The sequence below is a fragment of the Echiichthys vipera genome, assembly GCF_963691815.1.
Source record: "Echiichthys vipera genome assembly, chromosome: 11".
Taxonomy (NCBI): domain Eukaryota; kingdom Metazoa; phylum Chordata; class Actinopteri; order Perciformes; family Trachinidae; genus Echiichthys; species Echiichthys vipera.
Window position 1 is genome coordinate 27235761 of NC_139836.1, and position 25858 is coordinate 27261618.

Genomic DNA, 25858 nt, shown 5'->3' on the forward strand with positions numbered 1-25858 from the left:
AATTACACTTTTGCTTGGCATTGATGTCTTTCAGAGGCTCAGTTGTAAATCTAGAGTGAATCCATTGAATCCACAAATCTCAACTTAAACACTGTTTATGGACCCCAGTATACAGAAGTATTAAAATATACCAATTAAGAATAACACATTTGTTTATCTGTGTGGAAAGCCAAATTGTATTTTGTATTCAGTGAATGTCGAACTTTGGTATTATAGTAACTACAGTTCCTGCAAACTAATATTAACGTGCCCACACCTGTTTTTTATGTTTTGCACCTATGCACTGGCCTACTGTATATCTCAGAGGTCCCTCAGCCAATGATCAAACACCCTCATAACCCCAGAAATCAAAGGTCTCTGGTGCTGCCACTAACTGCAATTATTCTCTTTTTTCTCACTTGAGAAAGAAGTGCTGCAGCGCCATTCCAGTGTATCAATGATTAAGGGACGTTCAAAATCCATTCAGAGCGATACGTCACCTCCGGAGTCTGTACATCCCTCTGGAGTATTTTTTTGTAATGGAGACACGCCAAGTGAGAGGACATTTGAGAGAAACTTTCCCAGCGGCCACATTTGACCTTAATGTTAACACGCCTTATGTGCTGCACACCAACTTTTGACAAAGGTACACAATTACAACTGTGCATAATTTGAGCACAACCGGTCTGAGAAAGTAGCTGTTAAGAAGCGCATCCTCACAGATTTATTTGTCTGACTACAATTTTCAACTACATCTGCAAACACAGGGTGCATGGATGATGAAATAAACCTAAAATGCATGAAATGATAGCTGACACACACGAACACAGAGCACACACAGCTCTGCACAGTTCAGCTGTGGGTCAGTGTACTGTGTAAAAGTGACTTGGGATAAACAAACTTTCGATGTCAGATACTGGGAGCAGGCTTTCAGAGTTAGGATTCATTCCTTTCAGATTATATGCAGATAGATACTGTATGTTTAAAATGACAAACCAGTGTACACATGCTCACACACAAACATTTTAGGCACACAAACGAAGAAAATTGTCTGTCAGAGGCAGAGAGTGCTCTCTGCTTGGGGAAATTCAGATTGTAATGTTCAGTTCAGTTTGAAAGTGCTGAACGTTCCGGAGGTTAATGGGAGAAAGTAACCTCCAGACATATGTAAAGAGTCTGATGTGTGCTTGGATCCTTCAGTCCACTTTGACCACACTGTAGATCTTGGTAACAAACCAGAAACAGGCAAAGAAGCCGATCGAACCTGAGGACAGAGAAGATACACTTTGAATTAGAAACACATTAAATGAAGTTTGTCTTGACCCATAGCACAACATCAATATAATGTGCTGTATCACATGTGAGGTAGAGGGGCTGGAGCTCCCTACCAATGACTCACATGAGTGTTATATGTATTTTTATTACCTCTGTAACTCTTAAGCCATTGCATTTTCAGGACACTACAAGAGCCCAGCTGACCTGATCCAAGGCTAGTCTCATTTATTCTTTAATGATCTGGGGCGGTCAGTAAGGCCTGGTGCCCAATGCACAAAACTCTGCGTAGATTCTCAACTAAAACTTGACGTACGCATAACATGAGACAGAAAAAGATGCATATAAATTATTTTACTTTTGTCAAATTTGTAAAGCCATTCATGTGCATGGTTCTGTTTTATGGAACTTGGAACTGTCTTGCTTGAAGTACAATTTCCACTCCCACAGAAACACCCTTAATCGTTGAATTTGTAGAATCTTTATTAAGAGCTGGGGCAGTCAGTGGCGCAGTGGTTAGAGCAGTCGCCCCATGTTAAGAGGCTGAAGGTCCTCAAGGCAGCAGCCGTTGGTTTCGACTCTGACCTGCAGTCCTTTGCTGCATGTCTCCCACTCTCTCTCACCCCATTTCCTGTCTGTCCCCAAAAATAATAAATATGATCTTTAAAAAAAAAATACACCCAGGAGGAGTTTGAGGGGTACAGAATGAAAGCATTGCTTTTTCATTAAAATATATTAGTTTAATTAATATTTTAATACATTTTGACGGGTTTAACAATGACTTTCTGTCCTGTTCTGTTTCCATGGTAGCAGCCAATAGCGTTTGCCGCTGCTGGTTGCCAGGGTTGTCTGTTGTTGGGTGCAGCTACTGTAGGCTGGCACTGAGTGAAATGGAGTTTGCCAATCCTGCAGCTGCTTCGGAGCCTCAGTGAAGGGGGCGTTATTTGTGAGCTGAGTGAGCGGAGCGGGCAAAAACCAGAGTCAATATAGGCCAAGCATTCACTCCATGGACTGAGAGAAAGGAGAGGAACGCCATTCAAACACACGCCCAGATGCTAACATCATTTTCATCTTTACTTAGCTGGAACGGCTAACGCTAACGCTAACTGTCAGTCAAACTCCTCTAGTCCTTGTTTTTATGGTGTGATTTGATGGAGGGGACGGGTTCAAACAGGCTCAAACTGATTCTGGTCTCCTGTAGGCTACTGGGCCGGGTCTGTCTCCTGCCAACCTGACTGCTGGAATAATTTTTTGTTGTTCTGACTACAATCTTGAGACACTGGATGGTGGTGTTCTGCTTATTCTCCATAGTCAGCCTTTAAATATGTGTCATACTGTATATTGACCATAGACTATATAAAATATGGACCTTGTCTTCATGACGTCACCCAGAGGGCAAACGAAACCTACTGTTTCCTGTGACAGCCCCCACCTGTCAAGATTTTTCCAAACCTTTAAACTGAAGGCACATTCGCACCAGTCTGGTTTAGTCCAGTTGAGCTGAACCGTGGTGTGTTCGTGGTGCAGTTTGTTTGTTGGTGTGAAAGCTGGAATTAAACTCTGTGAGGACCAAACAACCAGTCTCTGGTCCGCCGAGAAGCAGTTGTTTTCACTTGCCAGTGTTCAAGTGAACAATGCACATGAATGGCTTTATAAATTTGATGAAAAGAAAATTATTTATATGCATTTTTTTTTGTCTCATGTGTAATTCTTTTCTGGCATCACAATAAATTCTTCCCTAACACACTGTATGCGTTTGGCCTTTTTAAATGCAAACTGAACCAACTGGAAAATTGAAACACTGCATAATCCCTGCATTGGTTCAATTCAGGGAACAGACCTTTAGCTGTGAACCCGCTGAGATCTTTCCTTTGAACCCCCAAAATAATACATTTTGTAGCTGTATGCATGAGAAAGATGACTGTGACAATTCAAAATGAAAAAATACACCAACCCTCATCTTTCCTTGTTTATATTCTTACCAGTAAATAAGAAAAAGATAAGAGCCATGATCATGGTATATCCAAAGTAGAGGATGGTGCTGGCCAGTCCAGTGATCTGCAGCTTTGAGAAGAAGTAATGAATGGCATAAACCAGGAAATAGACAGCAGTGAAGCCGCTGGTCAGGAAGGAACGCCACTGCCAATGGTAATCCTGTGGAGAGGAGAGATACAGCCAGAGTTGAGATGCAAGGGGAGAAACATTGTTTTGTGGCTCGACTGGCATTTGGAGAGAACACCAGAACTGGCAGATCCGACATTGGGGCCCCGTTCAGATGAGAGCAGGTTCACACTGAGCTCATGTGACGGCCGTGAAAGAGTCTAGAGATCCTGTGGTGAATGTTCTTCTGTCTGTAACATCATCCAGCATGACTGGTTTGTGGGTGGGTCAGTGATGGTCTGGGGAGGCATTTCATTGGAGGGTCACACAGACCTCCATGTCATAGCCAAAAGTACCCTGACAGCTGTTAGATACTGGGATGAAATCCTCAGAGCGATTGTCAGACCTCATGCTGGTGAAGTGGGCACTTGGTTCCTCCTGGTGCAGGACAGTGACCGGCCTCATGTGACCAGAGTGTGTGAGCAGTTCATGAGGAAGACATTGATGCCATTGGCTGGCCCTGTCGTTCCCCTGACCTAAATCCAACCCAGCACCTATGGGACGTTATGTATCGGTGCACCCAACGCTGCTAAGTACCACCACAGACTGTCCAGGAGCTGTCTGATGTCCCGATCCAGGTCTGGGAGGAGATCCCCCAGGACACCATCTGCTCCACCATCAGGAGCATGCCCAGATGGTGGAGTCATACAAGCAGGTTGGGCCATACACACGACCGAGTCACATTATGAGTTGTAGAAGTTGGACCAGCCTGTGATTTTGAATCCTCCCTCAGTGGGTTGATGACTTTGGTTTCTATTGACTGTTGTGACGTCATTTTGTTCCCAACAAATCATACAGTGTACACCAGTAAAGATTTCCAACTTGAATTGTTTGCTCATCAATATGTGATGTGTGATTAAAGTGTTCCCTTCATTGTTATAGCAGTAATATATTGATCATGCCGTTTACCTCAGCACATAAGTGGAAGTAGCAGAGCAGGATGGTGGCCTCAGAGCAGGTGATGACCAGGATAATGAAGACAAGGAAAAGGAAGCCAAACATGTAGTACATCTGATGGGACCTGGAGGACAGGCAGAGATATGTCATAAATGGACTCGGCAAATACAAAAGATTAAATACATGACTGGATGGAAATGCATGATATTGTCGGTCTGTCACCATATTTGATGATAGGGAGAGAAACAGTAGATGTCTTTTTTTATAACGGTTATTGTCTTTTGGCCTTTATTTGAGTTATTCTGACATGCAACAAAGGTCCTGGCTGAAATCATACTGGTTAAAGAACCCCTTGACATGTTAATAGCTAGTTATGCCGAATTCGATCATTTATTTCATATACCCTGTCTAAGCTGAATGACAGGTCACATCTTTTGTGTGTTGCTTGCGTAGAAACTTCCTTCTACTTCTTTCCCTAGTAGTGAGAAGCAGGACGCCGTACAGTGTGACAGGGATCTGCAGCACAGTCTGCAGCCTCCCACCGCCTCGGCTCCACCCCGGACACTTGAACGTCCCACTGATGGATGGTCCCACATGTTTGTGGTGGTTTACCTGAACTCTGCACACGGATGTTACGGAAACACGTACGCCACGTGAGCCAACGTGAGCAGATCACAGCACACTTTAGTGTTTTTACCCCTTTACGCGGAAACACAACGGTGGAGCATTATTAAGATTTCCACTCTGGAGGGTGCTTTCACTTTTTTGTGTTTGTAAGCCCCAAAAACACTGTCGCTGTCTAAACAAAAGGCACATCTGATAAAATATTTGTGATCGTTGTTGTATAACCAACGATCACAAATAAAAGTCAGAGACTCAATGCTCTGACTGATTAGAGCAGAACTGATCAACATTCCAAAATTTAGTAGCAAAAACTCAGCTTGCAAGATGTATTATGACTTTCTATGAATAATTTTTCTTTTCTTTTCTTACCAGATAGAGTTTAATATGAAGAACAGCTGAATAAATATACATCCAAAAGGCAGAATTCCTCCCATGATGATACCAGGGAAAGGCTTTGTGTAGAAGGACTGCTCTGGGACTTGACGAGGAATCTGATTGGTCCGCACTGGATGCTCAATTCCCTTAAATCACAGCAGAGGGAGATAATCAAACATTTAGATACATATAACCTGATATTCAAAAATATAAAATGAAATAAAACATTTTGCACCACAGCATAGCATCTTAAAGCTGCAGTCAGCAAGTCTGGCAGATCTTGTTGACTTATTTGAAATATGACTATTTACAACTCTCATGCCCCTCCCCCTCTACCACCGAGCTCCTCTGCTCCCTCCCATCGAGTGCTCGTCAGTGCGCGTGTACCAGATTCCTGTGAACACGCCCGTTTCTTCTCTCATTAATAAACAGCATGGAGTAAACACTACATGGAGGTAGGCTGGCTAACGTACTCATAGATAGAAATGCTAACGTTTTTTAGCGTATGCCTAGCTTGATGCGTGTGTATGTGATATTGTAACATGCACGGGGGAAGAGGGAGGATCTGTGGCGTGTGCACAAACTGTGAACTATGCTGAGTGGACAGGATGATACGGGCGCGGTGCATTTTTGCAAAAAAAAACAACAGGCTCTACGTGCACGTGGAGGCGTTTTTTTCTGAAACCAGATGATTTATGTTGTTCTATCGGAGCAGAGTGTCAGCTTCAGTGCATATGATCAAAGAAATGTTGCTGACCGCACTTTTAACATTGGAGTTGAAATTGTTTCCGTCTGCACACAGCAGACCTGTGTAAACATCACAATGTGATGATAGGAAATCACCAACATTCAAAATAAGAACATTCACAAGGAACTAAATAATAAGTAACACTCCACATTATGGCACATTCAGGTCATTTATGCACCCCAATAACACACAACACATCAGGCTCACTGCTCACAATACATTAACAGCCCTTGTGCATTGTACACGCCCTCATTTGCTGACGCATCCTTCATTACAGAGGTTCCCACAGAACTGATGGAAATGCAGGCTCGTCCGCTAGAAAGCACCAAGGTTCAAAACACTAACAGAAGGCTCTGGGAGCAGTCAGGACCAGAAGATGGAGGTTAAGGTACATTACTATTTTATAGATCATCTGTCTCATTGTGCTGTCAGGATAGAGTGAAAGTTTTAGAAAATATGGGAAAAAAAACATTTTTTACAGAGGTTACTAACTTCATATTTAATATCAGACTTTTAAATTGTTTAAAATGTTTACACCTCCCCAACTGTACTTTACATTCCTGGGGGTTGACTGAAATAAGTTTAGAGGGGGAATGAAAATTAAATAATCCTGATGTCACATAACAGAGACAAGCTACAGAGTCTTGCAGCAATTTCATTACTAATGTTGTAGTATTGTATTCTTTTTCACATTTGCTTATTTTGTTGCTCAAGTCCTTACTGTACCTAACTGACAGCACACTCTTTTAACAAACATGGCATGGTGTGAAATGTATACCTACAATTAAATGAAATATTAGGTATGAATGGATGTACATATATTTACTTACTGCCTTCTTGAAGCCAAAGTATGCCCCTATAAAGGTAAGTGGCACTGAGATACAGAACCAAAGAGCCAATATTGCTACCAGGGTCCCAAATGGCATGGCTGCTGAAGACCCTTCACCCCACAGGATTAAGTTCATCACAAAGAAATCTGCAAATACCACCCTGAGCAGAGACAGAGAAGATGATAAATGAAGAGGTTCTTGAGCAGGAGCGTAGGATCAAGTGGCTGTGTCTTTGTCATGCAGTAAACTCCATTATAATGTTCAGTGTTTGAGCCAGTCATAAGACTTACCCAGGACAGAGGAAGGCTGTCAGCAGCACGTTGGTCTTCCACTTCTCTCCTCCAAAAGCTGACAATTAACCAAACACAAAAAAGAACATTTAGAGAAATCCAATCAAACTGCATGATATAAATAATCAGTAGCTGTCGTAATGATCCTTCTCCTTGTTCACACGTTCCTGTTTCCTCTCTCACTTACATTTGTAAAGGCGAGCAGCCACATATCCAGCAGGGGTTCCCAGAAGAACCCAGAGAACCACAGCACATGTCATCAGAGCTCCACGGTTCGCTGGAGAGAGGAACCCAAGACAGGCAAAGACTGGAGAATGGAGAGAAAACATTAGTGCACACTGAAAATTAGGATAAGTAAGGCAGCTATACAGCCCCACTGGTTTTTATGTTGCTCCTGAAGTGCAGAACACAACTAAATTGGACAAAACACAAGAACAAAGCAGAAAACGACACAACAATTCATCATAATTTGACGGAACCTAGGTTAAAGCACAGTTCAGATTGGTAAGTGAGACATTACAGAATGAATCTCCCATGGAAGTACTGGCAGGCCATATACAGTACATGAATAACCCATGTATTATATGATCATATTCAGGATATGGTGTTTACATTGGAAACCTCCTTATTCATATTCCCCTTATACAGTATACAACAGAAGTGAGTATACACTATTGAGTTGACAAGCAGAATATTTTATCTTATGAACAATGGAAAACAAAAACTTCAGAAAGACTATATTGAAAATAGAGGCCTCAAAGTAGAAACACAATTCAACAGAAGTGAATACACCTGTGATCTTTGACACACAAGTTAGAAAACCTGTGATCCCCGAAACAAAAATGAGTACACCTGTGATTTCCAGTTAGCCTAAATGCATGAACATGGTTATCAAATGACACCAGAACTTTCTCAGTTTTGGACCTATGGGCTGTGTCCACCTGTGTGTCTGCATCATGGCTCCACATGGATAAGAATAGCCAGAGGAATTGATCTGATTGTCCGACTTCACAAAGACGGAAAAGGATACAATTGATACACGTTTGGGTACTTCAAAGAGAAAGGTAGAGCAACACAACCCCTCCAGCAAAGAGCAGCTGATAGAAAAAGTATCTGAAGAATGGCAGAACATCTCTCCAAAACTTGGTGCAACACTGGTGTCCTCCGTACCAAGGAGGAGGAGGACTTAGTCCGTCATCAACAATAAAGGTGGACGTACAAAGTATTGACAAAATAAAATATTTGAATCTCAGTACTGAAAGGTGCACTGACACTTTTGTTGCATTGAGTTCCTTCTGTGGGGCCTGTATTTTTAATATATTAAATCTAAACTTGTTTTTTAAAATTTTACACAAATACCCGACTGTTCAACTCAGACGTGATGCAATTACTGTGAGGTGATACAAATTTGAATCATTTGAGATTTAAGTAAGATTGCACAGGGGTGTACTCACATGACAAATACTAAGCAGGTTACTGATTACTGCATTATGTTAACGTGGTTGTGTGTTGTTGACACAACCTACCCAGTGACAATGGTAATATGAAACAATACACTACATTTGCTACCACTTCACAACATTACTGCTAACTTCTCCACTGCTATGATCGCTAACTACAGTTTTGTGAAAGCTGATTCTCAAAGTTCTTGTATACTGCTCCTTAGACATCTGGGATAAACTAATATTGGCTGATCATTTTCTAGAGTTTTACTTTCAAATAAGTGATTTCATATGTCTCAAGTGGGGATTAGTTTTCAACCTCTCACCATCACACTTCTTTTCCATTTTCTAAAACTGAACTCAACTTTGGCCACCTCCCAAGACTGTAACAGTAAAGAATTTATATAACAAATATAAATAATGTATAAGATCTGTTAGTGCTGAGAGCATGTACTGTATTTCCTGAGTTGTCCTAAAGAGAAGCAGGTAGGTAGATAAGATATTTGTGTCATTCTACACTTTTTTCAAGTGTAAATAATTGACTATCCAAATTATTTGTGACTTCAGATGTTGCATGTCTTGTTTTTTACACTTTTTTCACCACTTAATTGGGCAAGGCAAAGAGTCACAAATCATTCATTCTCATTATTATATAAAGAATAATAATAAAAAAGAAAATGAAACGCTGATGGCATGTCTACTAAACATTCATGAAGGTAACAAAGATAAAAAAGACATACAAAGGGTAACAAAGGTCATAATGAAGATCTGGGTTCCAGAGCCGAGGAAAACAGACAGCAGCATTCCCTTCCTTGGAGGTCGGAAAACATCTCCATGGACCAACTTCCACCCAAACTCCTCCTGAGCATCCTCCTGGAGAACGAGATAGATGAGCAGATATGATGAGACCCACACAGCTTGACAACTTATGTCCACCAGCGTTGTGTCATGTTCCAGTAGTGCCATGACTGCCTTGTACAGTTATGGTTCATGTGATAGTACATATAGAGTTACTCCTGTAAAGCTGAATTTAGAACTACTGTCAAATTTGCAGCCCAAAAATCCATCTCAGTTCAAGTGTTACTTTCAGCCACACAGATAGGAAAAACATTTGAATGACCCTTTTCTTAACATAGTCCAGGTCATACAACGGCGTGTTAGGACCAAGTATGAAAAAAAGAAATTACGGACCTGGGGGAGGGGGTGATATTTTGAGAAAATAAGGTCAAAACTAGTGTTTTGATTTACACCTCCAGTGTTTTGTTTTATACTCCCTGTTGAACTACATCGCTTGGTTCTGGTTTGTTTCAGCCAGCAGCTCCTTTATAGCATTGACCAAAGATTTGTGACAACCTAAGAAAAACAGTTAGAACAGATAGACAGCTTTCATCTTAACTTGTTACAATATTTCATTATTTGCAAAGTAGCGTACTGCGTGTGTGAAACAGCGACAGTGGATGAGAGACGGCATTGTGGTGCTTATATAACTTTATAACTACAATAAAACTTTAACAACACTATTATTTTTGATGCACGATTAATGCTGATAGTGAAGTGAGCCACAGCACACACCAGACGACTTGGTTATGACGTGACAGATGTCCGTCCTCCACAGAGCTGGGTCTGTCTGACGTTCCTGTCTGTTAAAGGGAAGGTTTTCAACGCCACCGTACTCTACGGGGGAATTGTTGGGTCTATGTAAATCATAAATAAGTCATAGAGTGTGGTCTTTACCTACTCTGTAGAGTGTCCTGAGATAACTTTTGTTATGATTATTATGGCACTGTAAATAAAATTGAATTGAAACTGAATTGAACATGTTTAACTTAAGCCTGTTGAACAGGTGTATTGTTAAGGTATTAAATGCTTAGCAACGCATGCTTAGCAACGCATGCTTAGCAACGCATGCTTAGCAACGCATGCTTAGCAACGCATGCTTAGCAACGCAGGCTTTGCAACGCACGCTTAGCAACGCACGCTTAGCCACGCACGCTTAGCCACGCACGCTTAGCCACGCACGCTTAGCCACGCACGCTTAGCCACGCACGCTTAGCAACACATGCTTAGCCACGCATGCTTAGCCACGCATGCTTAGCCACGCATGCTTAGAAATGGTCCCTGGTGCAAATGTAAGTGAAATAAAACCTTTCAGAGTAAAAAGCCAATACTTTATTATGCTACTACTAAACATGTAGGAAAGCGATATCTGCACTGTCTACATGCAGTGTGGGGCGGCTCACTTCACTATCAGCATTAATCGTGCATCAAAAGTTATGGTGCCGTCAAAGTTTTATTGTACTTATAATGTTAGAAGCGCCACAATGCATCATCCAATGCTGTATTATACATGATGCCATTGGCCCTTGTAGCATCCTTCATTCTTTCTAAACTTCAAAACAGTAAACAGAGTTTGCTGCAGACATAGGAACCTGCACGGCATGCAGAAGCGTCCGTAATTGGGTTTTTTCATACTTGGCACTAATACGCCATCGCAAGGTTGTGCAGCAAAGCTACATCTTTTTTTTTTATTGAAATATAGCTTGTTTACATGTTTGTCCTTGTTGAGCAGGTGTATTGATAAAGCTTTTACTTACAGTAGCTAATGAGTTTAGTTGGAGGAGTCAAACCCCGAGAAAGCCGAGGAGATTCTGCAGCGTTATTATAATAGATGTATCATAAATAACCACGGGAAGCAGGAGCAAGCGTTAACAAGCATCTCTTTCCCTTGCCATAGAGAAAAGTAGAAATGTGGTGGCAGAGTCAACTGGACTTGACCACCATCAATCGTCCAATGATGACCCCTCACAAGTCGCGTATTAACACAGACAATGGCACATAATTTGATGCAAATAATTGGCATTAGTGGTAAAAAACAAAAAAAACTAAATTGCACCCATGGGTACTCACCACAGAGTCCATCTGATTGTATCTGGCAATATCTTTATGCAGCGTCCTCAGCATGATCATGGCTACCATTCCAGACAGGAACAACACAATCACCAATGAGTTCATTATGCTGGACATAAAAAACAGAAATGCCAAATTAGTTATTGCTGAACTAATGTGGCTCACTATTTAATAAATGTTCTCGTGTTCACCTCCTTCCTGTGGACTACAAGAACAGGGGGCAGGGGCATTCACCCCCCGTCACCATCAATGGCACAGCAGTGGAGAAAGTGGACAATTTTAAGTGCCTTGCCACACAACAACTGTTGATGAAAATGCCTAACAGCACCTGTACGACCTCAGGCAGCAAGTCCTCAATGACTTCTACGGGGGCACTATAGACAGCCTCTGACAGTCTGCTTTATCACCTGGTCTGGCAGCTGCACCAGCACGCACCAAACACCCGAGTGTGAGCAACCCAGCCTGCAGGAGCTGTACAGCCAGCCGAGCCTCAGGATTTCCTGAGGCTCATTAAGGACCCAGCATACCCACGCAACAGCCTGTTCTCTCTGCTGCCCTCAAAGGTCGAAGAGATACAGGATAAATAACAGACACAACATACAAAACTCACTAACACTATCCCCCTAGCCCCAAATAAACACAAACACACAACACACAAATTGCAATCCCACCTGTGCAATATGATGAAATATTATCTACTATGAGTTACCTCTGCATGTCTGAACTCCTCAACCTATCTCTAAGGCTGAGCCCAAACACCTTACGGAGGAAACTCATTTCGGCCACTTGTATCTGCAATCTCATTGTTTCATTGTCACTTCCCACAGCTCATGAACATAGGTGAGAGATGGAACATAGATGGACTAGTAAATAAAGTAAACAAGTTGAACTCCTTCACTTGGGGCAGTAACTCACTCCCATCCCCAAGGGAGCAATCCACCATTTTTGGTCTCAGACTTAGAGGTTCTGACGCTCATCCTGACAGCTTCACACTCTACTACAAAGCACCCAAGTGCATGCTGGAGGTCCTGTTCTGATGAAGCCATCAGAACTTATCATAATTAAGTCATAGTGTGGTCTTGACCTTCTCTATATGTAAAGTGTCTTGAGACAACGTTTGTTATGATTTGGCACTATGAAAATAATTTAATTGAATAGAACCACATTGTCTTGAAAAAAGCAGCGACGCAATTTTGTGGTCTCCTCCCCATGGTTGCACCTGGAGATCATGTCTATGAAAATCACAACCAGAATCGCCATATGAACATAAGGACCAAATGGCTTGCAGCAATGACCCCAGTACCCCATATCCTGCGAATTCTGGTACAAAAATGATGTAAAATCAACATATGTATATACAGTGTGTGTGTGTGTGTGTGTGTGTGTGTGTGTGTGTGTGTGTGTGTGTGTGTGTGTGTGTGTGTGTGTGTGTGTGTGTGTGTGTGTGTGTGTGTGTGTGTGTGTGTGTGTGTGTGTGCGTGCGTGCGTGCGTGCGTGTGTTACCTGAACCACTGGATATTGGTGTGCGGCATTGACTCCAGGATGTAGTCCCATCTAGATGCCCAACGAATATTCTTGTCTTCCTACACACACATAAACACACGTCTTCGTTTATGCAGTTCACTTCTTCATCTAACTACATTTAAAATATTTCATCAGTGTAATTTTAGGGGTGTGTTATAACAACAAAATGATTTGTTTTAACTACAAGCAGGACACCCTTACACTGAAAAGTCTGTCATTTTCGTCTATCATATGTTCTGCTGAAAAATGTTTGAACAGCACAGCATTAGCAGTGAGATTGCAGGCTTGTGGATCCCTACTGCCGTTTTTTTTAATCAAAGCTCACCAGCTTCCACAAACTTAATGACTCATGGCTTTCTTTCAGTGTTGGTGCAGGGCATGAGACACTGGGTGCAGTGTTCTGTAATATTTAGGTGACACATCCACATAAACTTCTCTAAAGTCACACAAAACCCTTTATTCATGTTTTGATCATCTTTTCATTTTTACTGTTCTTCAACCAGCTGACATGTGATCACACATAAAAAAAAAATCAAGTTTTATTCTGATTAAAGCATTAATGTCAGCAAAACAGAATGAAACGATAGTTACGAATATAACTACGGATCTATGACTCCCAAATGACCGCCAGAGGCAGTGCTTCAAGTACTGAATATTCCCTTTGTGCATGTGCAGTTTGAGTATGTACAATATACCAACACCAATACCATGTCCCCTGTGACCCCTGAATGACCCAAGAGAGGCTTTATCTCCTGGTGTAATCAGGGGTTCTGTTCCTACAGAATCTTCTGGCAGGATAATCAGGATTCTGCGTGAGAGAGTGCTTTGGCGTTCATTCGGGATTCATGATTCACTGAAGTTACATTTGTAACTATCATTCCATTTCATCCCTGCTGACGGCCAGAGGCGGTGTTTAAAGCACTGAATGACTCATACCAGAGAATCCTGATTACCCACCGCATTGAGGAGGATCAGGAGACCCTGGATGAAGGACTACCCCCAGTGGATGGGGAATGGCAAACACACTGAGATGATAATATTGTACTAACCACAAAGTTGACAGAGTAGGTGTATGGTATCTTAAACACTCCTGTGTGTTTGCTTTTCAGGAACTTTGGGCCTCCTAAACAATCAGGGCTGTCATCATTAGGGTTTTCATAGCTGGACAGGGAAAGAGAGAATAAAAATAAATAAATTAAAGTAGTAAAGTCCACCAGTTCTCAAATTTGCATATTGAGATTGGATCACAATACAGACCGAACCTACAAGCTACTTATTAATACCACAAAAAGCTCTACAGTTTGCCCAAACAACATACTAAGCTAAAAAAAAAAATTGCAAATTACTACAAATTACTGAGTGAAGTGAAACGTGTGTAGTGAAATTCTTAGGTGTCTAGCTCTTAAAACCTAAATGAAAACAGAATACAATGATTTTGCAAACTCTATTTGAAATCCTATTCAAACTATATTCAATTGAATAAACTACAAAGACAAGATATTTATTCTTCAAACTAAAATTCACTCGTTTTGAAATGCCTTCAACACGTTCCAAAACAGCTGGGACAAGAGCAACAAAAGACTGTGAAAGTAAAAGTTGAGGAATCCTCCAAAAATCACCTGTTTGGAACTTTCCACAGGTGAACAGGTTCATTGGAAACAGGTGAGCGTCATGATTGGGTAGAAAAGGAGCATCCCTGACAGACTCGGTCGTTTAAGAACAACGTTTCTCAACGATTTCATCATCTACAGTCCATAATATCATCAGAAGATTCAGAGAATCTGGAGAAATCTCTGCACGTAAACAGCAAAGCTGAAAACCAACACTAAATGACTGTGACCTTGGATCCTTCAGACGACTCTGCATTAAAAACCGACATCATTCTGTAAAGGTTATTACCACCTGGACTCAGGAACACTTAAAACCATTTTAATTTAACCAGTGTTTCCCACAGACCAGGTAGCAATGTGTGGTGCAGGACTGTATGGACACCTCTTTTTGCCAGGCACCTGGTCTGGATTTTGGTGGCTCAGACAGACACTGATGCCTTTTCTTTTGATTTATTATCATATTTGTTTGGACAATCTTTAACCGGGTCAGGTACCTGATAAAAAGAGGAAAAAACGAGACTGCAGCTGGACCAAAAATGCTATTACTTAAAACAGTTTAAGGAGACTGACCAGTAGGGATGGAAGGATACACTGACTCAACTCACCATTAGATTCCATTCACGATACTGAGTTCACAATACGATGTTTCTAACAAAAAGTGATAGAATCTACAAAATATATAGGCTATTTTTTTTTTCTTTTTCAAATGAAATAATAACTATTTCTGAGGTATGAACTGCAAAACAGTGCACATTTCCTTTTCTTTGTAAAAGTTAAACTGAACATGTGTATTTTTTTGAAATAACAAAAGCAATAACTGAATTAAGAAAGAAATAAACTAAGGCTTGGCCTGTGTTCTCCCGTACATATGATGAATACCATTCTGTTAGCAGAGGCGCTGTTTACAGTCTGCGCCACACATTGGTCTATGTATGGGAAGCACTGTTAACACAGTTCATCACTACATCTACAAGATCAAGTTAAAACTCTACCATGCAGAGTGAACGCCAACAACACCCAGAAACACCACCAGCTTCTCTGGGCCCGAGCTCCTCTGAGATGGACTGACACAGAGTCCACATTTAAGGTTGTTTTAGGAAGTCATTGGAGGTTGTGTCCTCCGTGCCAAAGAAGAGCACAAAGTTCAGAGTGAATTTTTGCAACAAAAAAAAAAGTTGATCAGTCTGAACATTGAATATCTTGTCTTCGCAGCCCAACATCCCAGTTTTTTTGGAAATGGGTTGTACTTTAACATAGTCATGTTGTGCGGTGTTACAATACAGAGCAATGTTACTGTGCATGTAACGGACACTTTCACTTTCACTACTTGACTTGAACTGTAACTTGTGGGCTATGGCCAAATGAATGTCGCAGTTAGAGGAAAATCTGAAGTAAACTGTACTCAATTCACCGCTCATTGTGTCATTGTGATGATATTCACTTTTGAGTGTTTTTTTCTTTATGGGTAAAAACATGAGAATGCACTTATTTTGTTTCATTTATGTGTAGACTACATTGTTTTACTGATGAGAGGAAATAAAAATGAGAGTCTGTTATAACTTTGATTTATAAAGTGTTTACCATGTAAACAGGAAACGTTTTCAATAACAAACACATTAAACAAAGTGATTTATCAAATGTATAGCTCTTCCAAATGCCTGGTTTACCTCTTTAATGGACTACTCTTTGGTGGATTATATGTTTGCTGAATTACAGGACATGCTTTGACAAATTCATTGGTAAATTAAGTCAGTAATTAGAGCTGGAACTGAGCCGTTTATTTCCCTGTTTTTGTTCATCTAAAAACAAACATCAGCTCACGGGGGACTGCAGCTGGCGAGCAGTTAATGAGGTGCTTTAATCCTATTTTCAACTTCATATGCTGACTCCATCCTTCTAACTGCCGCTGGCTTAATCTCGGGACCAAACGTTTATTTTTGACCGCACACTCACTGATAACATCATGGCTCTCCCCCGCTAACCTGACTCCGCCAGATGGATTGATTTGCATAATTCGTATTTGCTCTGCATGGGAACTCACGATTGGAGATCTTTTGGGAAGAGGCGGAAATACTGGTTGCTGATTGGATAAACCATCTGTCTATCACCATCTATGTTGGTGATAGACAGGCCAAACCAACCAATCAGATAAACGAAGCGTATGACGTACTAGAATGTTGAGGCAAAGTAAACAAAATGTCAGTAAAGGATATTTTTTTTGTTTGTGTCACATGAATTTACGGATCAAAGGCCCAATTTCAGGAGCCAGGTCCATATTCAACAGAAGGATCCAGAGAAAAAGGTTAGTGAGCGCCTTGCTCCATAGCTGCTCATCTCATCCAGGGAAGCTTTCATGTTGTTTACACTGAACAGTTAAACTTAAATCTGCTTCAAAATCAACGATGATTGGTTCGGTTGCTTTGGCAACCTTCTCCAAATTTTCTCTGCAGCAGGTTACCAGACTGATCTGAGAGGAAAATACAATGGAGCTCAGGGATCAGGATGGTCCTGCGAGGCTACTCCCCCACAGCAAAGTTCCTTAATCATCTCTGTTGAAAACTGCCCGCTCTCGCAACATTTGTGTTGTCCTGCAGGATTCGAATGCAGCCCTCTATGCCCTTTCTCGCAATGTTTTTTTTTCTGTAATCCTGCTGACAAACAAACAGACCGACTGACTGACTGACAGACAGACAGACACACAAATAAACAGTATGGTAGGTGGATGGCTTATAAATCATATGTATAGTAACTGGTTCAGGACAGCTTCATATCATAGATAGCTCCGTATCTGCTACAACTGCCATTTGTTACCTTTTGGGTTCAATCTTGGCAGCTACCAATCGTGCTCCCAGTTGTTCATGCTCAACTATGTGGTAGTGGATGGTGATGTCCACATGGTTAAAGATGTAAAATGCATCCTTTTCATTAAAGTTAGACTGGAAAACAAAACCAAGACAAAAAGTTTTAAAGCATAGGCAGGGTAATAATGTGTTATTACAGTTGCACCTATGAGTAGAGTGTTAACTATTGGGACCTGAATCAAAAAAGACACTGTGGCAGACACTTTACTACATTACTTATCTATACGTTTGTATTCATGTTTGATTGATGAAAGTGTGGCTTATAGTGTCCGTGTGTGACACACTCACATTCACCACGCAGGCATCTTTGGGTCGACCTGCTTCTGTGACGTAACAGCCAATAGGGAAACCAGGATTACAGAACTTCTGTCCATCTTCAACGTCATAGCACCAGGTGACGGGCATGTTATCCACAATCCTACACACACACACACACACACACACACACACACACACACACACACACACACACACACACACACACACACACACACACACACACACACACACACACACACACACACACACACACACACACACACACACACACACACACACACACACACACACACACACACACACACACACACACACACACACACACACACACACACACACACACACACACACACACACACACACACACACACACACACACACACACACACACACACACACACACACACACACACACACACACACACACACACACACACACACACAAACACAAACAAACAAACAAAAGCCTGTGATGCTTACTGATGTATAGGAGGTATACAGAATAGGGAACTTGGTGCACGCCGATACTGATAGTGAGTCTGACTCACTCATGAGAGAAACCACAAACATCACTTACAAAATACATGGGGAACGGACGTGCTGTGTCACGTATGCGTGATATTGCAGTTGGTTATGCAGGGTTTGGAAGTGTAGACTATACTAACTGCTACTGAATTACAGAGCACATGAGCGAAGTGGAGCAATGAGAATATCACTCTCAGCTAGATTTAACCCTGCTCCACTCAAATTGCTCACCACTCGCTCCAAAAAAAGAAAAAAAACTGTGTTGTATATTCATCATCATCTGTCATGAGAGGGGGCAGGGGCTGCGTCCGTCTGCATGTACTATTACACTGCATTAACACAGAGAGGAGCTTGGGCATGCTTCGAACTCCCGGAGTTAGCGGCATCAGAGCAAAACTGGAGCAGATCATAAAGGTGAAGCATCTGAAATCCTTCCACTCGTACTCCCCACTTACTCCGGCTCTGCTCACATGCTCTGATGAATCAATTAACTGGATCGTACAGGAACAGATTTTCCTATTTTTTTACACAGTTCTATGTAGTTTTGAAGTGTTGGAGGGCCGCGTTGCCCCATGTAGTGAGAACAAAATGGACGAGCTGCGTAAAAATAGAGTTGAGTTTTGCAGGTGCGACATGCTTTCATGGTCCACGTAGCGCTCTGTTGCTAGCAAACCATTGAAGCAGTGTAACGCTGCGTACGCCCCCATGTATTTTGGCAGGCAAAATGACTTTAGCTTTGAGTTTAGCTATGAAGCCACTTTAAAAACACATGCAGTATTCATCCTCCATGGTGGCGTGATTATACATGATTCTGTATGACGTGAGCAACACTGCATAAAGGTGAGCAAAATGTTTTTATGTATCGTAATATACATATATACTGTACAAATAAGGAAAACTGAGGCTCATCAAGTTTGTTTTATTTTTTTTCAAAGTGAAGACTTATCAGATTTTTTTCCCACACAGTTTATGCATTTGTCTTTGTGTTTGCAAGCTTCTATGCATGTCACTTTATGATATGAGTAAGTCAGCAAATCATACATACCAGTGATGCTGGTAGTTGAGTAACATGCCTTTCTTGAGGAAGTCCAGTTTGGCTTTGTCTGATGGGTTGTTGGTGTCATAGGTTCTGGTACACACTTTCTGACACACTGCAGGTTTCTTAAACTCAAACTGAACCACAGGACAGAGTTAGTATGTATGTGTATGAGCTTTGGCACTGTAACAGCTGGCTTTTGTTTGTTTGCCATCATTGATATTTACAATGCAAGACATTTATTAGAAACTGAATTTGGGGTGAAAAAAAAAAAATTAAGCACGATTAATAATGTCAAATATGAAAGACTTTCCTTGCCCATAAAAAATAGTAGGATTTAGGATTTTGAGACTGTGTAGGGTGGACATGCTCCCCACAGGCACAAGTAAAATGCATCAATGTGGTGCCCTTTGAAAGCAAAATGAAAAGGCTACCTCAATGAAAAACCCAGGAGGACGCTCAAAGTCGGCCCAAGGGAAACAGCTGGTTTGTTTACAATACCGGTGACGTAAGTGCTGACGCTAACGCTAATCTTCCTTGCAGGAATAACAGTATTACAGAACTGTAGTAACTGATAACTGAAACTCCGCATCTCATCTCTTTTTAGCTCCTGATGAAGCTGCATTAATCCTCGCCATCGCTGGTGTGTGTTGCTGTAAATGGATGTGTGTTTGTGCATGTTTTTCTATGGATGCGTGTTACCTTGTATGACGAAGGTTCAATCCTCTCCCCAAAAAGAACCTGGCCCAGATTCTCTGATGGACGTTTCATTGTTTTCTCTGAACAGAAGTCAAACCTGCACAAACAAGAGGTGACTGTTCAAAATGTTTGGGACAGAACACAATAAACAGCACAGCACCTTTATTTCCCATTACACACTGCGTTCAGTAGCATGTTATCTGGGCCAAGGCTTTCCAGGTGAGAGAAGTCCAAACAGATTTACGGGCTCTCTGCTTACATTAGCACAGATACACAGTTGAAACTCCCTGAATTCTGTCTGAAATCAGACCCCACAGGATAGGGTGATGAGGCTACTAATTATTAGAATAGTTTGCCCAATGAATTAAGGGAGCGTAACAGCCTCACAACTTTTAAAGACAAACTCAAAGTATGGATAAGGGAAAATCACCTTTGTAACCATATACCAAATCTTAAACGCTTAAATCATAAACATACTTTGTTTTTTCTTTCTTTATTCATACTGTATCCTTACGGTGTTTTGTAAGTGGAGGGTGTAGTATGAAGCGTGTAATATTTGCGTCTTTGTGAAGGCGTGTGCATGTCTTTTTCATTACTGTTACTGTAATTTGATTCAGTTTCTGTGTTTTAGGGTGCCTTTAAGGATCTGACTAGGGACAACAGATGGAAATAAGCATTTACAGCTAACTGGCTTATTTACAGCAAGCAACGTGTCTGTTAATCAGTGAGCATTGACCCTATCAACTAAATAAATAAATAAACGGCTGCAGTCTACTTGGAATCATGTGGAAAGGATTTTCAACAGTTCTAATGCCACAGCAGGTGCTTTCTAGCAACCTTTATTGAACAAATATTATTTATATTTTGACATCCCTTTTAATATCAGTAGGAATTTTTCCAAGTATTTTAATTAAAGACCAAATAATAAATATAAATGTTACCAATATGTTAGAAAAAACACCAAAAACTGATATTTAAATCTAAAACTAATAAAAACGAATCTAACTTTTATTTTAAGAAGAACCATGGACCTATTCACATCCCATCATATGACAATAATGGTTTTCATAACCAGAATTTATAATTTTGGTTATTTTTATCATATATAATAAAGCCATGATAAATGACGTTATCATCACGTAATTAAGTTAACAACTTACAGCAAAACAGATTCTGCTCTGTGTTGTAGTGTTTGCATTTATTGGATAAAATGGCTCAGCATTTACCTAAAACTCAACCTCAGCCGTTTAACTGCAAAAACAACCATTCTTGAATGCTTTTGGACAAATAAGCACAGAGAGGGATACAAAGAAACAACACAGACACATTGGTACCATGTTAAGCACTTACGCAGTATATTCATAAGGAAGAACAGACTCCACTGAGTCCAACCTGTTCACAAACAGCTCAATGGCCGACTAGAAAAGAACAAAAAAAACAGACACATATTAGGAAGACAGGAAGAATGAATGTAGTTTTCATGTTCTTAGATATGGATTCTTGATTGGCTAGTATTCTTTTTTACATCTTGTTGAGAGGACATAGTAATGACATTGTAAAAACTCAACAGCAGTGTATTTTCCAGTTCTTGATATTCTGGGTAAGAAAGGGCATTTGTTTTGTTTTATAATTTGTGTTAATAATTAAAACAAGTAAATCATGAAGAAGTCCAGGGGGATACATGCTTTATCTAGACACTCTACATGCCCCAGCCCAAGCTCCTTCTGCCACACACAGGCGGCGCATGTCATGAAATCAAGTTTTCAACAAGACTTTAAATTTGCCTTTTTCTGTTGATTTTATGGCAATATAGCCTCAGACTATTTCTGTATTTTCTCTATTCAAAACTGGTAGTATGAATAATAAATAAGGGTGGATAAACTCCTGCATACTGATATGCTGCACAGTAAAAGTCTGTTGTTCTGCTCTGTCCAAAGTTGTTTGTGCTACTACCATGTTTAATGTTTCATGTTTCACAGCTGCTTACTACCATGTTTAATGTTTCATGTTTCACAGCTGCTTACACAGTTCATTACAGCAGTCACAGGGTTACATAATGTTACATGGCCAAACCAACAGCGTAGCCAGCTCAGGAGCCAGCTAGGCCTCACAAGAATCATTCTCTTATAGATCTGTGTGGTAAAAACAAAGCATCCCACATCCTGCCATGGGACTATTGCACATGAGCAATAGTATATATAGTAATATATCACGCAGCCCTAGTCTACATGAAATAACCACACAGTAAAGCATATTTTTTAATAGCCTATAATACTCCTTCAATGCTTGTTGTGATAACGTACAGGCATGGATGTATTAAAACCCTAGAACACTAAAACAACAGTTAGTAACACCATCACTAATGTCATATGGTATATTTTACCAATATAATGTAACCAATAAAAAACACTGCTCATCAAAATATGTTGAAGAACATCTGTACATGGCAAATTGTACCCTTCTTTTATTTCCCCCATACAACGTCTCATAGTACAAAAAAGGTATGGTGGGGCGACCCTATAAAAAGGCTCTAAAATTGCTGAAAAATTAATCGTTAACAAAAAACGTCCTAGAAATATTGGAGCTGTGAACTTTTTCCTCAGTCTAACTGTGCCTGGGACATGTGAGCCTTATCGGTGAAGGAATATGGCATGGTCTCAATAACCCTGCAGTAAGCAATGTGCTTATGTGCATGTGATTGAGTATTAGCATAGATACTTGCATTAAAATCTGGTTGTTTTAGTCAAAATGATGCATATATATTCAAAATCCTTGTTAAAGGACAACCTTCAATTTAGTAAATTCCAGGTTTAATCTCATTTATTCCTGTTAATTTGCATAAATTCCTGTTAATTCCCATAGAAAGTTTCCAACTTTGGTTTTTGCAACCCTAAAGCTGTCAATACTTGTTTTGGGATTATTAGCAAACTGCTTCTTGTCATGTTATTGAGCTATTAGAACTTAATACATTGAGTTCAAGATGACTACTTTATGACAACATAAGCATTTGGAGTCTGTAAATGTCATTTTTTTTACTTCATGTTAAAACAGTATTTCCTTTTCATTGTTTTGATTGACAGCCACAGCCTGTCACTCTCAATCTAATCCCACAATGCAATGTACAGCTCATTCCCGCTTCCATCAAAATAATTTTCTATAGGACAGATACTTCATATACAATATATATCATATCACCCAGCCCAAACAGGCAATCCTATTATAACTGCGATAGGGATCGCGGACATGAACTAAGATTTATATAACTTTTTCTTCTCTTTTTTGACAAAATTAAAAGGAATACTTTACTAAAAAGTATTCAACCAGTTTTCATTATATTGGCAATGTAACAAACAAACTTAACCTACGAAAGAAATGAAGTATATAAATACACATAAAAATGTATGTGTTTATTGTCTCAAATAAAAATTAGGTATAGGCCCATGTGTTTCGGGAGGAGTAGCCTGCCCAAATAGTGCAGTGTTTCCTCCAGGGTTTATTTCTGCACCGTGGGCAGACTTTTGTTTTACTTTAGACTTCGCATTTAAATTAAGGCCCAATGAGTTTGCTACACATAGGTTATTTGGGCCATTATTTTACAACATAGCTATGCTATAATTAGTTGGCTATGAATAAAAATAGAGAATAATGTTAATGGTGAATGTTCTTTTAAACTGTAAACATTAAAGTGTAATTCTTGTGCAAAAACATCCAATTTTCTCGGCAATTATATACATCAAATAATCCACTGAGACAGTTTATTTTGAGTAACAACTATTAACAGTGAAATCCGGGAGAGTCGCTAACATCTGGATGTGGCTAACAGTGATTGGCTCGAGGCAGTACGGTGAAGGCATTAAAACATCTTTTTTAACCACTAATACTGCTGAAAATAACAGCAAACCTCTGCAGCAGCATGATAAGAGTCCCTACACAAAAAACAAAGCACCAATAACGTAGTTAGTGAACCCAGAGTTTATTAAAATTGTGTTTTAAAGACTTACCTACTGGCCCCTGTACCAGCTCCTCTCATAGTAAAGTCCATTCAAGTGAATTACCAAAGTCAATCCCAAAGGATGGAGCCCATTGGTGCTTTGTGCACTCTCCTGGATTTCTCCATTAATAATGGTAACACGAAAAAACTGTCTTGATGGCTTTTTTTATGTATATAATTGAGAAAGATAATGTGATGGGAAACACTTTAAATCTAACTTGACATTAAATCAAAGGTACTCAAACCAGCAGCAATGCTAATTTGCAACAGTTGTTCAATAAAATTAGGGCTGAAAGGATTCCTTTAGTAACCTGATTAAATCCATTATTAAAAATCTTCAGAAAAAAAGGCCTTGCGTGTTTGCGTTACGCTGCTGGCCAGAGCTATGGTAAGCCAGGGTCGGTGTTAGGGTTGTACATAGAAAATAATAGCGAGGTCGTTTTGATACAGCTCCGCCGCTGTTGGTGTTATTCCAGCTGTCGTGTGATCACAATTCCAAAATCACGACTTTCATACTATACCTGCCTAAAAATATCGATGTCAATACTGAAATGATCAGAAAAAAGTGATTGAATCATAGATGACAGAACCCTAAGCCTAAAATGATTTTTTTTTCTTTAAATTAATTGTATTTATTAGTATATAGTATATATGCAGTAATCTGATGAACCCTATACTTGAGTTATAGTGGGATTTTAATAGTAAATTCATATTTGCAACCAGATTTCATTTTCATTTCATTTCATTTCTTTGCCCGCCCCCCAGTAGTATCGATTTGAGTATTGGGAATCGTGGAATTGAATTGATATCTATGACTAAATTTCTGGTATTGTGAGTGACATCCCTATTTGACAGTGGGTAAAACACTTGATTATGGCATAACATAACAAAGTGAAATATATCATACCTTCCAATATTTTTACAAATGGGCAAGAGTTTACAAATATGTAGAAGCCAGCACAACTATAAAACAAACTAAAATGAACAGTATAATAGAGAGTATGTCTATTCATTTTTTTGTATGTTAACTCTCAGGAAACATTTTCCTTACTCCTTTTTTGGATATGCTAAACTGTTTAAATATTTTGTTGTTTATTTTGCGCTTTATTGCTAGCAAAAACAACAACAAAAACGTTTTTTATTTGTTTTCTTCCTTTTCTTTACATTATTTCTATTTATTTTGTTATTCCTTTTTACATATTCGAAATAAAAAACTAAAATAAACACAATTCAGTTATTCAAGTATAAGCCCCAAAGAGAGTAACGTTATTTAACGATTTGATTTGGACATGCTAACACGTCAGGAGTCTGGAAATATCTGTTATTAGTGTGAGATTCAGACTGAAGGAGTTACTTTGAGCTCTTTCACTAACGCTCTACCGCTAGCTTGCTATCTAGCTAGTTATCATAATACCCGTTAGCTTTGCTGTTTGTTTTGGCTAACGCCAGCTGACTCACAGAACGTCACATTAGCTTTATTAAAGCCGTAGCCTGCCTACTGCATTCAAATACATACTGTCCATGTATTTCGCTGGTGCACTCTATACTGGTGGTGCCGTTATTTTGCTCTAACATGATGGGGCAGCGACACAGCTGACCTGTGACATGTTGTGTTTACCTTGCAGTCTGGAACTTGGTCTTTTCCAGCCTCACAGAAGCTCACGGGGGCCAGACCCGGGAGGTAGAACCCGGCCGCTCCAGCCAGCAGCACGGCTCCGAACAGCCAGCGCAGCATCTTCACACTGGCCAGCCTGCACTCAACACTGGTAACTTGCTCCTCTTCGTAGTTTCCACTGCATCCGACATCCA

The 25858-nt window shown here is 40.2% G+C and overlaps 1 protein-coding gene across 1 annotated transcript; it reads right to left on the minus strand.

Annotated features, from left to right (window-relative positions):
- Positions 1 to 678: 678 nt before the first annotated feature.
- tm9sf2 (transmembrane 9 superfamily member 2) lies at positions 679 to 25858 on the minus strand. The gene is made up of 17 exons (XM_083923353.1): positions 25668 to 25858; positions 21409 to 21476; positions 20062 to 20155; positions 19369 to 19496; positions 17808 to 17937; positions 17470 to 17594; positions 14098 to 14209; positions 13028 to 13107; positions 11525 to 11633; positions 9358 to 9490; positions 7363 to 7482; positions 7176 to 7233; positions 6886 to 7045; positions 5302 to 5453; positions 4321 to 4432; positions 3234 to 3405; positions 679 to 1243 (listed from the first exon to the last, which is right to left on the minus strand). The coding sequence occupies exons 1-17, from the start codon at positions 25782 to 25784 to the stop codon at positions 1176 to 1178; spliced, it is 1938 nt and encodes a 645-aa protein (XP_083779479.1). The 5' UTR covers positions 25785 to 25858; the 3' UTR covers positions 679 to 1175.

Excerpts from the sequence above, each read along its gene's own strand:
- tm9sf2 (XM_083923353.1), bottom strand. The coding sequence starts at position 25,784 with ATGCTGCGCTGGCTGTTCGGAGCCGTGCTGCTGGCTGGAGCGGCCGGG. Across the intron at positions 19,497-20,061 it reads TTGAACCTTCGTCATACAAG|TTTGAGTTTAAGAAACCTGC; the intron begins GTAACACGCATC and ends CCTGTGGTTCAG. Across the intron at positions 7,234-7,362 it reads GGCTGCTCGCCTTTACAAAT|CTTTTGGAGGAGAGAAGTGG; the intron begins GTAAGTGAGAGA and ends GTTAATTGTCAG.